Here is a 15,694-nt window from a genome sequence, read left to right on the forward strand (position 1 = left end):
CTCCGCCGGCCGGAGCTTCCACCATTTTTTCGTAGCGGTGTATCGCATCATTCAGGCAGCCAATCAGCACAGTGCCTCATTATCATAGCCCCGCCCACTCAGAATCCAGCATAGAAAATGAGGTTAGAGAATGGGAAGATAAAGACATGGCTCAGAGGCTGAATTTCTAATTTATTTAGCAAAAACAATCAAAAGCTTGTTTTTAAGACATTCAAGGCCTGTTTAAAATAGGTATTAGATGCCATAATAGGTCCCCTTTCTAAGAAACAAAAAAAAACAGTTTTTACACTTAAAACATTGGATTAAAAGGGAGGGTTCTAACTTTTCCACATAACTTTACGTATTTGACTTTCCCCTTCACTTTGTCCCACTGCTCTTTGCATACAAGTACTGTTACAATTGGATGCATGTAGCTTTGAACTGCATTCATCATCTTGACTCCTGTATATTTGTGAAACTCTGTGTGTGTGTGTGTGTGTGTGTGTGTGGATGTCAGACAACACAGGAAGGATGTATGTGTATTTGAAGACGGGTTAAGCGTGATGGATGTCTGCGTTCAGATGCGTGTCTGCGTCTGTTGGAGTCACTGACAGTGAAACTGCGCATACTGCCGTAGTGTCGTGGTATTTGTCAGGTGTCGGCGATCTTATAAATGAGGTGGTGTGACACCACAACTGTCGTGGCTGTCTGCTTCATGAATGCAGTCACCTGAGTGCTGCGTCTGCGTGTGTCTCGCTCTTTGTTGCATTTGAAATTGTCTTTTTAAACTTGCATTATATAAGAATGAAATCATGCAGAAGAAACGTGTGTTTATGAGCCAATAAAAAATCAGCTTTTCTCTCAGTGACGCAAATGGATATGAAATGATGGATTGAATCTTAGAAACTGCTGCTGCTGATGCCCAGATTGCAACTAGTAGTTGCAATCACTCAGGTCACTCAGTTTGCAGAAAGGCTCTGTCACGATGAGGAGATGTGTTTAGTGCATTTTTTATTTATTTTTTTGTCTACTGCTGCAATACTGATGTTGTACATGTTGAGGACTTAGTAAAGAATCACTGACTGTGTTTTTATTTCTTTGGTTTTCAATTCCATAACTTATCTTTTTTTTTTCTTTTCCCTTTTTGTCCGTTTGACCTTGCGCACCACAATCTAGACCCATTACTTTGGGCTGTGGTTCCAAGGGAAGACCCAGGCCCCGGCCCAGCGCTGGGTGGAGCATGAGAAACCCCTCAAGAAGCAGCTGGACAAGTTTGGCAATGAGCCGCTGCTCTTTTTTGGAGTCATGTTCTATGTTCCCAATGTTTCCCGGTTGGAGCAAGAAGCCACCAGGTAAAAAGCCTCCTGTTTATACATTTGTGTTTTGTTTTCTCGTGACAAAAAAAAAAGACTGCTGTTGGTCTCTAGAAGCAGTCCCAAGAGTACAGAGTAAATACCTGGAAAGGAAAAAGTTAATCATTTGTTTAACGTTGTTTGATTTTTTGTGTGTGTAACATGTGGTTTACAACCTCTTCCAAAATGCAATCAAACAGCTTATGTACTTGAACAAGTCAGCGTGCGTGTTTGATAGTGACAAATTGACTGTTGAGCAATGTGCGATTGGTAAAGAAAACCATATACTGTATGTGTCAGACTCTAAAGACAGATTTTCTGTGGGAGAACAGTCTGACCAGTTGGGGCAAGCACACTGTTGCCCTTCTCCTCCTGATGATGTGCAAACTTGTAGCCAACATTTGATTAGTTTCAGTAGCAAAGACTGGGAAACGGCCGTCCTAGCTGTGCGGCGAGGTACTGCCGGTACATTTAAACATTCAATAATTCAAGTTATTTCATTTTTTTTAATATAAATAAGCATAACTGCTTTTAGGCAACTCTTTTCAATGTAATTCCAGCTAAAACCCGGAAAAAAAACAACCAAAAAACAGGTCACTAAACTGGGACTCGTATGCTATTTGGCATTTTTATGGCGTATTCACATGGCGTTCACATACATTATGCTTTTCTTGGTCACATGTTAACATGTTTTTCTTCTCATCTCTGCTCACACATTTTGATTGCTGATGCAGCCAAATTCCTGGTAGAGGTGACCTATAATTTACATATTTTGTTCAAGTTCTTTTTGTAAGGAAACAAAACAAGTCTGAAGTTGTAACTGGAAGCTGACTCATTAGGAGTATGCATCACCCAGCGGCAACCATCAGTGTGTCAAGACTGCTCCCCGGCCCTCGTAACACTCTGACTGTGTGTGAACATCCCCATTGAACACAATGGCTGTGTGGGGAATAGTTTTTTTTTTTTTTCTTTTGTGTCATTCACATTTAGGATCCAGGGGGAAAGTTAGAAGTGATGGGATGTTTAGAGCTTTTTCATACAGTCCACGCCTCCTTATATAACAAGAAAAACACAATGTGCAGTCAGCTCAGCGGTGCTGCTACCTGCTTCTGCATTTAACAGGTATAACTGCAGTCAACTGAGAAACTCAGGGAATTGTTAAAATCACACAATGATTTATACCAAAATTTTGTAAGTGGTATGTGGTGTGGAAGCAATTGCACAGTTTGCGATATGTAAAAAAGATTTCTGGAAGGTGTGCTTCGAGGAAAACTGAGTATGCAACTGACCTTTCTGCGTTGTATATTGTATCCCAAAATACAACACATGACCTGTTTCTGGAGGTTTTACATGTGTATGTGTGAGCCGTGTGAGGGCGTGTTTGTGTGAATGAGGGGTTATATATGTGCAGTTATACTACTATACCCTCACACACACACATACACACACTGTAGCCATTTTAGCTTGGCTGGCTTAATTTATGCTAACTGGTTGCCGTTTCTTTTAAGTCGGACAACCGTACCAGCGTTTTGGCTGTAGATCGGAACTTAAAACGCTTCTCAAAGCTGTTGGTGGTCGCTCGCCGTACATTTAAGGTAATGTCTAGTGTATCATCGGAAAACTCTTGTTTTCTACTTTCAGAAACCGTTTTAAGTTTTTGATTTGGACAAACCATTTGGGAGTCACTGTATTGAGAAGCTAATGCTATAAATGTGTAACCACAGACTGTAAACACACTGGTGAATCTCATCTGTGATTGTCTGTGGTCGTGCTTCAGAAGTCCAGGGGGGCCGTAATCTTTTCCTTTCAGTCGCTCCCTTCAGGGGTGGCCACAGTGACTCACCCGCCTCCGTCTCAGCCCATCCTCTCCATCCTCTTGTCTCACACCAACTAACTTCATGTCCTCTTTCATTTGGTTGTAAATATCAAATCCTCTTGGTGACGACAGGATGGTCATAGAGGTTTTAACTTGACCTTTGTGACCTTCATGTCCTTTTGTTTTTTAAGTCTCATGAGCAGCAAAGTTTGGTCGTCACATACGTGAAATAAATCACATATTTGTAACTGCAGAGATCATTTTTCTATGTTTTCCTGTTAGTTGCCACGTGGCTTAAACAATCTTAGGGTTATTTTAAAACCTAAAAGCTAAATAGATTGTTTTAAGTTATTGTGCAATTCATATTCCGATTAGTCTATTAATCATTTCAATAGCCGATGGATTAATCGACTACAGAAATAGTTGTTAGTTGCAGCCGTGCATGGGACCTCCACGTTTAAGGATCGGAGGCAAAAGTTGCTTGATTGTAGCGAGGTACTGTGATTTTCTTTTCATATCAGCATATTTGTACTCTGAGCTGAGACAGCTGATAACTTATGTCATTTGCTGGGTCAGATCTTAGTCGAGAGGGTGTGTGTAACAGTGGTTAATCAAGTGGTTGCGTAAGTGAACATTCACTACAAAAAAAGTGATGTTGTGAATATAAAGGTATTTCTTTGGATAATCTTCCTCTAACAAGATAAACCAAACATAGATAGTTAAATCCTCAAAAGCATTCCTTCTTTCTGTAGTTGTGTGTGTGTGTGTATGTGTGTGTGCTTGCGTGCGTGCGTGTGTGTGTGTGTGTGTTGGCAAGAGTGGATAAGCATGATGGGTAGCTGTGAAGAGTGCATGTGGGGGTCAGTGTGTGTAGCGAACAGTGTGGCATCTCAGATTTATTCTCAGACTCGCACACTCGCGCTGAGCTGCTGAATTTGTAGCCTCTTCCTGGCTGGATGTGGGAAAGGTCGATTTCAGGTCGCAGCTTGAGACACAAGTTAGTTTGAAGGTGTGTGTGTGTGTGTGTGTGTGTGTGTGTGTGTGTGTGTGTGTGTGTGTGTGTGTGTGTGTGTGTGTGTGTGTGTGTGTGTGTGTGTGTGTGTGTGTGTGTGTGTGTGTGTGTGTGTGTGTGTGTGTGTGTGTGTGTGTGTGTGTGTGTGTGTGTGTGTGTGTCCGTCAATCATTTCTGTGTTTGGATTTCCTTGGTAATTGTGAAAGGCAGGGCTAGACATGAATTTGTGTGCTTGCACTGAAAACGATGACATCCTTTTTTTAGTGTGTGTGTGTGTGTGTGTGTGTGTGTATATGTATGAGAGAGACTAGGGACTCTAAAGTGTGTGTCTGCATGTTTGTTATACAGAGACTAGGATTTAGTCTGGTTAAAGCGTGGTATTCTAAGAATCCCCTGCAGGCTTTACGGTGTGTGTGTGTGTGTCTGCGTGTGGGGTGGGGGGGTTATGGAGGTTATGATGGCGGGCGGGAGCTTACAGGCAATTTCACAAACAATGGTCATCACTTTTTTTTTTTTTCTTGTTTCCCCGAAGCCCCCTCTCTCTCTTTTTCTTGCCGTCCCTGCACACGGCGTCGCCGGCTCTTGATCGAGAACAGATCTACTGATCTTTAGGTCTACACATTTTCGCTCTTTCTTCGGTGTCCCTTCATATGTTCTCCCCTTTTGCCCCCTCTTTCTCTTCTTCTGTTTGTCAGGAATGTTGGCACAGCCGTCCAGCGTAGGAGGCAGAGCGCACATTCCTCCCAGCAGAAGTGCTGGGGGTAAAAGGGGAGGGGGATGTCTGGATTTGCGCGCACAGACACACACACGCACACACACACTTGCACACCTCACACACTCCTCCAAGAATCCTCTCACGAGCCAGCTGCAGCTCTGTAAGAAGAGTTTGTTACAATACACCGCTTTGTGAGACCATACATGCCCCCTGAGGCAACTTTTCTAAAAGCCTTCGTCCCATTTTTAGTCTCCACATCACGTTAAAAACTGTCCCAAGTTTTTTTTTTTTTTTTTTTTTTTTGTAAAACTTCAAACTTTTTCTTTTACCCATTATTTCCAAGTAACGGGTTTTAACAGATCTAAACCGTATATCTCTCGTATAATATTAGTTTTTTTGTTTTGTTTGTTTTTGGAGAAATCAACAGCCGTCTTTGGAAAAAGAAAAGGCAATAATTTATAGTCTGATTTGGATCCTGTCCAGTGAAGCAGATCTTTTTCTAAACACGGTTTGATGAGGGGACAGGGTTGGCAGATAACGTTTAAGGCAAGTGAGGACAGAGAAGGTAAAGTTTGGCAGCAAGTCTCGGCATCAGGTTTGTTCCTCATTAAGTATGTGGTCTGAGCTCGCTTCGTGGATTTTATGCATATTTCAGAAATTAAACACAGAAACTCTCAACATCTGCTTCAGTAATAAGGTATTTGTTTTTTTGTTGTTTTTTTTTTTAATAAGTTTGCAGAAAAGGACACAGTTGACTATCTCCAACCAAATTTTACTGAGAGGTTTAGCCCATTATGCGAGTTGTCTAATGTGGTTGGGTCTTTGAAGTTCAGTGTTTGATCTGTAACCTGATACTGGATCTCGCTCTCTTCCCGTCTATCCATTCATCTGTTTCTCCGTCTGTCTCTTCCTCTCTCCAGGCAGCTGTGAAATTCAACCACAACAGGAGGCCAAAATCTCTCTTTGCTCTGCTTTTTTGTACTTGCATTTATATCTATCACTTTATTTAACCGTACAAAGCTCCAAAGTACATTTTACCACAGTGTCCAGTATCCTAGTCAGGCCATTTACCTTTCATTTAATTTCTAAAACATTTCCCCCTTTGTTTTTTTCTCTCATTAATGATCTTTTATCTCTCTCACTTCTGAATCAGTAAGATTCCTGGCTCTAAAGCAGCTCAGAAAAGCAGCTCAGAAAACCATTTTTACACCAGATGGGGGACGTTATCTTGCTGTCATGTTTCAGTACTGCTGACTTGCAGCCAAAAAGTCACTACTTCTTTCCCCGTGTGCCTGTTTTTTTTTCTTTTCAAAAATATTAAAAAGGGGTAGAGCTAGTTCAGGACTTGAATTGAAAGGGATGTGAACAGCACTGGATGTGAGAAATGTCTGCCAGTTGCAGATACATACAGATATGCCGGCTGTTATAGTATATGAATCCCTAAATTGAAAACAGAAACCTATCGTGAGGAAAAATGTAGATGGTTAAGATTTTTAAGATCGTGGTTTTGAGAGAATCAGGTCTCAATCTACGCTTTTATGTCAAAAATGCAGGATTTCAAAGTTGTCAACAAATTCTAGTTTGGGTGTGAAAATGGTTCATAACCAAGTTGGTGCAGATGCTGCTGTAGCAGCAGCTATAACATTTACGAAGTGTATCCCCTAATTTTTGTTGAAAGAAGATGAAAGAACAGCACTGAGGCTTCTTTTCCACGGACTTCTTTCCCCTCTTTCAATTCTATGGTTATTGATTGATTAATTTTCCAGACTAGTTGAAGTTTGATCATGGTCCACTGTGACTGCTGGTTAGCCACTTCTTTTTAATTTCTGTCTGTTTCCGTACAAAAAAAAATGCATCAGGTTACTATAAAAAAAAAACAACATATTTTAAAATTCTTTACTGTCTTGAAAGGTTGGAGTCTCAGATGTCACATGCCCATCAAAGAACATCATCATTAAGGCCAACCCCCCCCAAGACACAAAAAGAATTCGACAATTGTGATTGAACGCACACTCCTTCAGTGTGAAGAACAAAGATATTTTTTTCACTGAAAAACATTCAGTTTTGTATTTTATTCATTAAAGAAATACTTACTACTGCTATGGATGCATCCATGCTCGCCTCTCTTGCAGCAGTCATCTTTTTCTGATGTCAAAATAACCCCAAAGAAACTAAAGGTGGATGTTCTCAAACAATCCACCTCTACCACAGAGATGTCTGTAAAGCTGAAACAACTAAATGATTGATCTCCTGTTGAATGAAGAATAGTTTTTTTGCGCTGTTTTGATGACTTTGTTGTAACTAAAAACCTCTGTAATGATGCTTGGCGCATATCACTGAGGGTAAATTGCAGGGTGTGTGGTCCGATCTGTCCTTTCCCCGTGTGTCACCGATATGAAAGAGGGGGAAAGTCTCTCGGAAAAAGTGATGAACCTGAGTGAGAGCTGTTGACCGTAGCAAGGCCAGCTGGCCCCAGTAACCCCCAAGGGTACTAGCACCAGCAGCCTTGAAATCCTAGCTTTGTTCAGCTAGTTATCACCAACACACACTCAGTTACACACACAGCTGTACTGTGTTGTGCCCCTTGCTGATTCAACACATTTCAAAGTGAAATCCTCCCGCCTCCCACACAAGCCGTCTGGACCCATCATGGGGCTGAGAGGCTGTTCAGGGTCACACGACTGCAGCGCTGGTGGGAGTGGAGGAGGGGGATTCGGCCATATGTACACACATATTGGCATTCATACATGCGACCATGCACACATGCTTGCGGGCTTGTTGTCCAGGCCACTTGGCCATCTGGCAGCGTGTCTTTAAGTGGGTCTTGAACATGCGTGGGCACATAAAGGGCTCTTTGTGCTGGCGAGGCTTGCTGCCCTGCCAACAGAGTACTCTGTCATGATGGAAGTCACAAGAAATTCCCTGCAAGGAAAGATCTACCTGACGTCTACGCATGCATTTTTACCAGCTTCCTCAGCGCCGTGATGTCATTCTGACATACACCACGTGCCAGGTGTGTGTGTGTGTGTGTGTTACTATAAAGGCTTCTTTGTGCTGAAGTACGACCCCGAGTCAGAACAATTTGGGAGGGCATAATAAATGCAAATAAAAACAGATCAAAAGTGATTCTTTACACTGAATTTTATTTAAGATAGATTTAAGATATTTCATGTTTCGTGCCATTAACTTCTTTGCATTCATTCCAACATTACAGGGCCTACAATACAATCCAGAAAAGTTTAATTATATCCAACCTTTTGTAATGTTTCCATCTTGACATTGAGGATGACAAACTAAGTGTTTCAGGTGTCATTTAGCCAATTTTTCCCTGCAAACACATCTGAAGATGTGCAACAGTGTGCATTGACTTTTCTTCTTTCTTTTGCCATGAGCACTTATATGTCCTGTGATGAAGTGGTTACCTGGTCAATGTGTTCCCCACCTCTTGCCTGGTGGCATCTGGGATTGGCTCGAACGCATCCCCTGATTTAGTTAATTTCCTTTCGGGGATTAATAAAGTCTTTTGAACTGAGTTGAATTGAGGCTTGGATGGAAATAATTAGAGAATGAAAAGCACTGAACCATGGCTGAACCTGGCCTTTGGTGATGTTGGTTGATAGCAGTCTGGGCGGTCGTGAGCTTGTGTTGAGCATGTTTTCACTGTATGGCAGTCCTGTCCAGATGGAGAGATTATCCCTCTGTACTGTAGCAACCGGTACAGTTTGCTTAGAGTTCCTTGGCCATGTGGTTATGTCACGGTTTTTTATACCCGCTGACTGAAGGATCCCAGATTGCAGTGTCCAGATTAAAGGCAGGGTAAGGGATTTTTGGGATGATGCTTTCTGCACCAATGAAGCAGGGGAGCTGGCTCCCTCCTCCTCCCCTTCCCTCCAGGGCTCCCTGAGAAGACATATCCCATCATGAAGTTTTCTTCAGCTTCTCCCCCTCTTTTCTCACTCCTTGCGTGTGCCAGTCAGTCGTTAAATGTGACAGGTTAGAAATCACGCGGAAACGCTTACCCTACCTTTATGCCTGAACCCTCACATAAATCATACAGAAATGTCTCTGTGTTTTCAATAACCATTTCAAGGACACAAAATCAGATTAATTGTTAAAAGGTTTCATCTATATTTAATATATACAGCTTATAGAAGTCAACATTACATAAGTCAGTTTTGTTTTGTGAGTTAAGAGCTGATAAAAGAAGCACTAAAATGGAACCACTTCTCTTCGATGATTTGTGAATCATGGGCACTCTCTTGTTGAGTTTTTACTGTCAGGCTTTCACTTGTTCAGAGTTATTTCAACCGTTTACTATCCATCTCACCACTGCTGGCCTCACGTATGTATAAACACCACCGTGTTGTTAGCATTTAAACCCAGAACCCAGCCAGCCGCTGCCAACCTCAACATTTCCCCGGACCCCATACAGAGATTGCTCGGAAAATGTGGAGGGTTTGTGAAAACAAAGTCCACAATTATTTAAAAGGTTTTGTGTCCCGCAAGGCTCCTCCTCTCCCGACCGCATCAGGCCACGCCTCTTGTCGCAGCCTCTGTGTTTGGGGTTAGCTAATTAGAGGGTTGCCACGGGAACGGAATGGCCTCTTAGCCAACGGGCGTAATGACAGGGTGAGGGGAGGAGGGCGGGGTCAGATTATAGACCTGGGAGTACATTGAGAAGAGCTTAAAAAAGAAATGAACATGCAGAAGTGGTGGAGAGAATGTGAAAGAAAATATCAAATATGAATGATGGGGATGGGGGGGTAAATGAAAAGTAAATAAGGATCTGAATGGTTTTGGAAAAATGAGAGCAAGATTGACAAATGGAGTTAAAGCTGAAAAAAGGAAAATCAGCGCAGCATTTGTGTATTTTTGAGCGCGTATATACGGGAGGAGGAATCATTGAATGACTAAGCAGTCAGCTTTTTAGCTTCAGCACTGATGTTTGGTTACTTTGGCATGCGCCGTCCGTGTGCATTAACTTGTGTGTGAGTGTACGTCATAAAATGTGTCTCACAGCTCACATTGGAAAGACTCGGCCTGCGGTCGCCATGGCAGCAAACAGGAAACGGTGTGCGAGTTTTTATGCAGCTGAGCCCAGTCTCCCCTTTTTTTTTTTTTTTTTTTTTTTCTTCCCCCTGTGTGGCCGCTCTTATTCTTCAAAAAGACAAACATCCAGCTGGACCAGCGCTAAAAGTGAACAAAAAGAACCCAGAAACTTTAGTAGGTCGGTGAATTTCAGTTTCTTGGTTCCTTTTTGGACTTCTACCACATTTCTCGGAGGCTGCGAGTGGGCCCAACAATTCGAGCACCGTCACTGTATCGGCTTACACTTGGCAAAAACCACCACGGCTGAAAACCGCAATGAAATGACTCCCAGTTTGCCCCACATTTACACAGTAACTGCAATGCTCTTCTCCTGTGTTGATCCTAAGATTATACCCAGTAAGACACCGTCTGTTCCCTGAAAAATGACACTCTTATAACACATTGTTTATCTCCGCTCGATATACATTTGGCATTCCGCTTGAGTCAAAAACAAGACGCTGGTATTTCAAACACAGGTGACTCACTTATTCCTCATTTCTGCAACAGGCCTCTCTGGCTTTGTTCAGACGGGCCGTTGCCGTTTCCAGTTCAGTCGTGACGCACAATTTCTGGTGCAAACACCAGAAACAGAAGAATGTGTCTCTGTGCGCTGTCGACATGTTTGCAACCCATCAGCTGTTAAAGTGCGAGCTCCTCTCCCTTTTTCTTTGGATAAATATGCCAAACTGGAACCAATCATGTTTTCCAGCTTGATTTTTACATACTGTAAGTGGTGTTTGGAGACAATGTGGCTTGCTAAAAAAAAAACAGAAAAAAACCTCAACCACCAACCAAATTCTGGCGAGTGTCTGACAGCTAATAAGAGTGTTGTGCTACCACCCACTTAGACACTTTTTTTGAAGAGCCAGACTTATCCGAGTCTGGCTTTTTTGGGGCCAGTGTGGCAGTACCAGAGTAATTCAGTACGTTTACAGTAAATTAGACCTAAAAAAACCATCAGATTTTTGGCATCATGACGTTTGTCGTACTTTAAAAGTTGCTTGTGAACATCTTAACCTGACTAAAATCGACTCATCTTAGTCTGACAAACAAAAAACAAATACTGTGGTTGAATTAAATCCTACATGTAAACATTCAGCGGGACTGGAATCGGATTGCACACATCCCGCCCCGGGCGGCTTCGACCCAGAATCAGTGGAAAAAGCTGATGTAGAGCTGTGGTTCTGTCAGTTCACCATTTATTTTTCCAATTTGCTGCCACCACCTAAACCCAAGATCTGCCACTTGTTTTAGTGTGTTGCATAACAGGTAAGCTGGAAATGCCAACCATTAATAAACCACCTATCGCGGAGGAGTGGGACACACTTCCCCTCCATGTTATGTCAATTGGGGCAAATAAATAAGCCCAACTAAATGGCATAGTCGTAGCTTGACTGTACTGTGCACGTTAACTCACACTTCTTATTTTCAACAACACATGTCATAGGGGGCAGACCAGTGCAGGTCAGCTTGATGAACACCCAGTTATCTAGATGGACAGCAGATGGCTCACAAGTAGATTAAAAAAACTCTTTGTCAGCTTCGTTCTCAAGAAGCTGAGTCTCTACGTTGGTATGAGCAATATCATGTCAGCTCTCCACCTATGAAAACTCGAGTTCCACTCTTTCAAAATTACTCTTTGTGCTACAGTCATTCGAATGCTAGTCAAATATTATGGACTGAAATCCAATCAGTGAGGGGAGAGACCAATAAGAGTAAGACAACATCCCTACCGATATACAGTACAGACCAAAAGTTTGGACACACTTCCCCATCTGTTTGAATGAGAAAGTGTGTCCAAACTTTTGTTCTGTACTGTATGGCTGCGTCCCAATACTCCCCCTCGCCCTCGTTTTCTTCACTAACCCTAACTTTTGCGCGTTCCCGTGAAGGTAGTGGTGTCCCAATTCCTCTTTTCACCTAGGGGGAGGGGGCATAACGAGGGCTAGGGGCTGAGAATAGCCCCTTCAAATCGAGGGATTTCAGATGCTGACTTTGCGAGCGAGGGGGTATGAAAATTTCCCAGAATGCTTTTCGTCGTCTGAATCAAAAAAAAAACATGGCGGACATTTCTTATTTTTTTGTGAATAAAATCAATATTTTGAGTTAGTTTCTGCATAAAAATGCGTTTTGATTACATTTCTAGTTGCAAAACCAATATTTTACTTTCATAATATTCACTCAGTGAATGTACATAATCCCTTTTTTGTCCGTTGTTCGCTAAGATCGCGCCGGAGTAAAGGCTGTTAGGTTACGCCGTAGGCTACGTAAGCTACGCCGTAGGCTACGTAAGCTACGCCGTAGGCTCTGCGTCCATTTGACTCGCCGACCGAAGGCAAACAGGCAGACTCGTCTCAGAGAAATAGAGAGAAATAATCCTGTGACCCGTCAGATTTGTTTTGGATGTTTCTGATATAATAGTTTTCAGAAACCACAAAGTAATCCAGCTGTTATCTGGGTAATTTACACACTTTCAGATAAAGTTGCCGAAGATCACGCCAGAATAAAGGGATTTATGGTTCCGCGTTACACCAACACAGAGCCTACGGCGTAGGTTACGTAACCTACGCCGTAAACTCTGCGTCGATGTACGCGGCGACGCGCGCCGTACGCCGTGCCCTACGCCGTACCCTACGCCGTACCCTATGCCGTAGGCTCTGCGTCGATTTAACACGGACCCAAGCTCCGGAGCCGGCAGACAGAAATCTCGAAACTGAGCCCCGGTTGCGGATCTTAAGGTTACCTTTATACCTGAAAAAATATTAAAACTTAATAAAGTGCCATATTAACAGCGCTACAGCTGAAATTAAAACAGCTTTTGGCTCTCAGCTTCCTGATCAGGGTAGGGATGAAAACGAGGGGGAGTAGGAGAAATGGGACAGGCACCTGGGCCAAGTGCCCTAGATCTCAAGTGCCCTAAAATCTCCCCCTTCTTTTTTAGGGGTTAGGGAAGAAAAGAAGTGCGAGTGGAGAAAAGAAGGGCGAGTGAAGTTGAATTGGGATTGGGCCTTAATCTGGTGAAACAAAGAGATTCAATTTGTGTAAAATAAGCCATTTTGACTTTTAATAGCATCATTATTATTATTCATTATTATTCTATACATTTCTAAAAGTAAAAATGTCCCATCTTCTTATGTTGCTCACTGATGGATAACAAACACAACCTGAAGGTTTCTGACAAAATAGGATGTATATTGATTTTCAACATGCAGCATGGATGTCACTCCTAAGAGATTAGATATGATGTTTATCTCTTCTCACTGGTGTCTTTATTCTTGCCTACTCTACTCCTCTCTTTTCTTTGCAGGTATCAGTATTACCTGCAGGTGAAGAAAGACGTGCTGGACGGTCGCCTGCAGTGCACGGTGGAGCAGGGCATCAGACTAGCTGGACTAGCAGTACAAGGTGAGCCACCCACGCATGAGAAAACGTTCACGTGAACGTACTACCAGAGAGACGGAGAGGAGAGCGGGGCACAAACGTGTACTTTCTCAGGTCATCTTGACTCCGCTACCTTATATGGCTGCATACCGCTGGGAGAACCCAGTCCACTTGAGTTCCTGCGGTATCAGTCCCGACACATGCACACACACAACTCCACTTCATCCTCTCCGTCTTGTTCCTGGGTGCCGTCTGCGTCCCGGGGGGAATGTAAACAGGCAGTTAGCTTATCAGCAGCTCCAAGGTTAGTCTTAACAGCATCAGGAAGACCCTTATCTGCCGGGAGGCAGGGATTCTCCGCTCAGCCTCCTTTTGTCCGACAAACAGCACTTAGTGCTCAGTACAAGCCCTATCAGAAGAATGAGCGTGTTTTGGAAGTGGTTTGCAGGTGGGGGCTTTTTTGATGCGTTGAAGATATGTTTAGGTAATTAAAGGTCTTCCAAAAGCCTTTTTGCCATTAGCTGTAATGTGTTTTTAAAAAAAAAGAACATCACTTTAGAGTTTTCCCTCATTTAAGGACTCAGTCGTGACATCATGAGCCTTTGAAAACATATTTCTTTATGAATTTATTCTAATTTATACAATTATATAATTTATAAAACGATATTATTATTTTTTTTTTATTTTTATTTTTATTTTTTTATTTAACACCTTTTCAGTGCTGCAGGTCTTTTTGGATCTGTGCACGCTGAGCTGAGGGAGTGAGAGTCTCAAAATCACATGTGCACATGCAAGCTGATCCGTGTGCAAAAGTAACCCGATCCGAACACATAGGGCCATGACTGCACACACCTTTAACAATTTAATTTCAGTTAACTTCACTTTAGTCCACACCCTCCCTAGGTAAAAAAAAAAAAAAAAGAAAAATCCCCAAATTCATGTTTGTACGATTCAGAGGTGGAAATGTGCAGAGGAATAACGATGAGGACAGATTATACACTCGAGTGGCTTAAAAAAATGACAATAAAGCTTTTTGTTGAAAGATTGTCAGTCTGTGTTTCTTTTCTTTCCCTTTAAGCTGACTTCGGAGACTACAATCACTTCCCATCTCAGGACTTCCTCAGGGAGTACGTGCTCTTCCCAGTGGTGAGCCCTCAAATGTTCGCTGTTTGAATCTGAATTGTGTGTGACTGGCTTTCCAAGCATGTGCTGCCCGAGGGAGCACATTCATGTGTCATCTTTCATCAACCTCTTCCCCCTTCATGGCTGATTGATGGGTAGAAATTGTAAGTTATTATATAGCAAGATTTTGGATTGAGATTCACATCAAGTGAACACAAAAAGCACAACATTTGCTCAGTTTACGTTTGGTTTACACATCTGACTGCAGTTAAGGTGCTTAAGTAAAAACTAGTTTGCTTTCCTTCCCATCTCTCATCAGTTCTGATTCTTATCTTTTCTTGTTCTGTAGTATTTATTTATTATTTATTGTTTTGTTCACCTCTTTTTTTTTATTAACTTTTTTCTTCTTTTACCTTTCAGAACTGGCCTAATGGAGATGAAGTGCTGGAGGAATGGACCCAGAAAGTTGCTGAGGAGCACAAGAGTCACTGGTATGCTTAGCCACACTGTATATTTGTGCATGAATGAGCATGTTGAGTAAGACAGAGGGGGAAAAAAAGAGACTGAGGCAACAAATTTGCTTGTACCCACTAAGTTTGCCTGTACTTCACAGCCGAATGCAGGCCGCCGAAGCTGAACTGCTGTATATCAAGGAGGTGGAAAAACTGGACGGCTTTGGCCAGGAGAGCTTTCCTGCAAAGGTAGATGAATTACTTACTTACATCCCCACAACTCTGTGGATTTAAATGTTTCTTTGGTTTGATTTCTTCCCCTTCGTTCTTTCTGCATTTGCAGGACAACTACACCAATGACATCTTCATTGGCGTGTCCTTCATCGGAGTGTTTGTCAAACACAGAAACGGCAGATCCATCATGCTCCACAAGTACGTTTCTTCCCTCAGAGCTTTTTTAGAATTTAACTGCAACGTCATTAGACTGTGGGCTAAACATTTTTGGCTGTGTGTGTGTGTGTGTGTGACAGGTGGAAGGACATCGGTACCATCGCACACAACAAGTCGGCTATCACGGTGGAGATAACGAGCAGAGACGACACCATCGTGTTTCACATGGTGAGTGTTGTGTCTGCAGGTGCTCTCTGCACATTCACACACAAACCCCATCTAGAAAATATGAGATTACATTGGCAAACGCCTCAGCGAAGAGACAAAAAACTGTCTCAGTTTTGATTTTACAGGTTAAAAATATTGTCGTGTGGTTTAAATGCGCCT

At 42.5% G+C, this 15,694-nt stretch overlaps 1 protein-coding gene across 1 annotated transcript in view; it reads left to right on the forward strand.

The window, feature by feature from the left end:
* LOC133464449 (tyrosine-protein phosphatase non-receptor type 14-like) overlaps positions 1 to 15,694 on the forward strand; it is a 47,317-nt gene that overhangs the window by 14,781 nt on the left and 16,842 nt on the right. The window contains exons 3-9 of the mRNA XM_061746445.1: positions 1,156 to 1,331; positions 13,270 to 13,367; positions 14,422 to 14,489; positions 14,886 to 14,956; positions 15,079 to 15,166; positions 15,261 to 15,349; positions 15,448 to 15,535. Of these exons, the coding sequence (XP_061602429.1) occupies positions 1,156 to 1,331; positions 13,270 to 13,367; positions 14,422 to 14,489; positions 14,886 to 14,956; positions 15,079 to 15,166; positions 15,261 to 15,349; positions 15,448 to 15,535 (678 nt within the window). The remainder of the gene's footprint in view (positions 1 to 1,155; positions 1,332 to 13,269; positions 13,368 to 14,421; positions 14,490 to 14,885; positions 14,957 to 15,078; positions 15,167 to 15,260; positions 15,350 to 15,447; positions 15,536 to 15,694) is intronic.

This window comes from Cololabis saira, chromosome 18 (assembly GCF_033807715.1).
Source record: "Cololabis saira isolate AMF1-May2022 chromosome 18, fColSai1.1, whole genome shotgun sequence".
Taxonomy (NCBI): domain Eukaryota; kingdom Metazoa; phylum Chordata; class Actinopteri; order Beloniformes; family Belonidae; genus Cololabis; species Cololabis saira.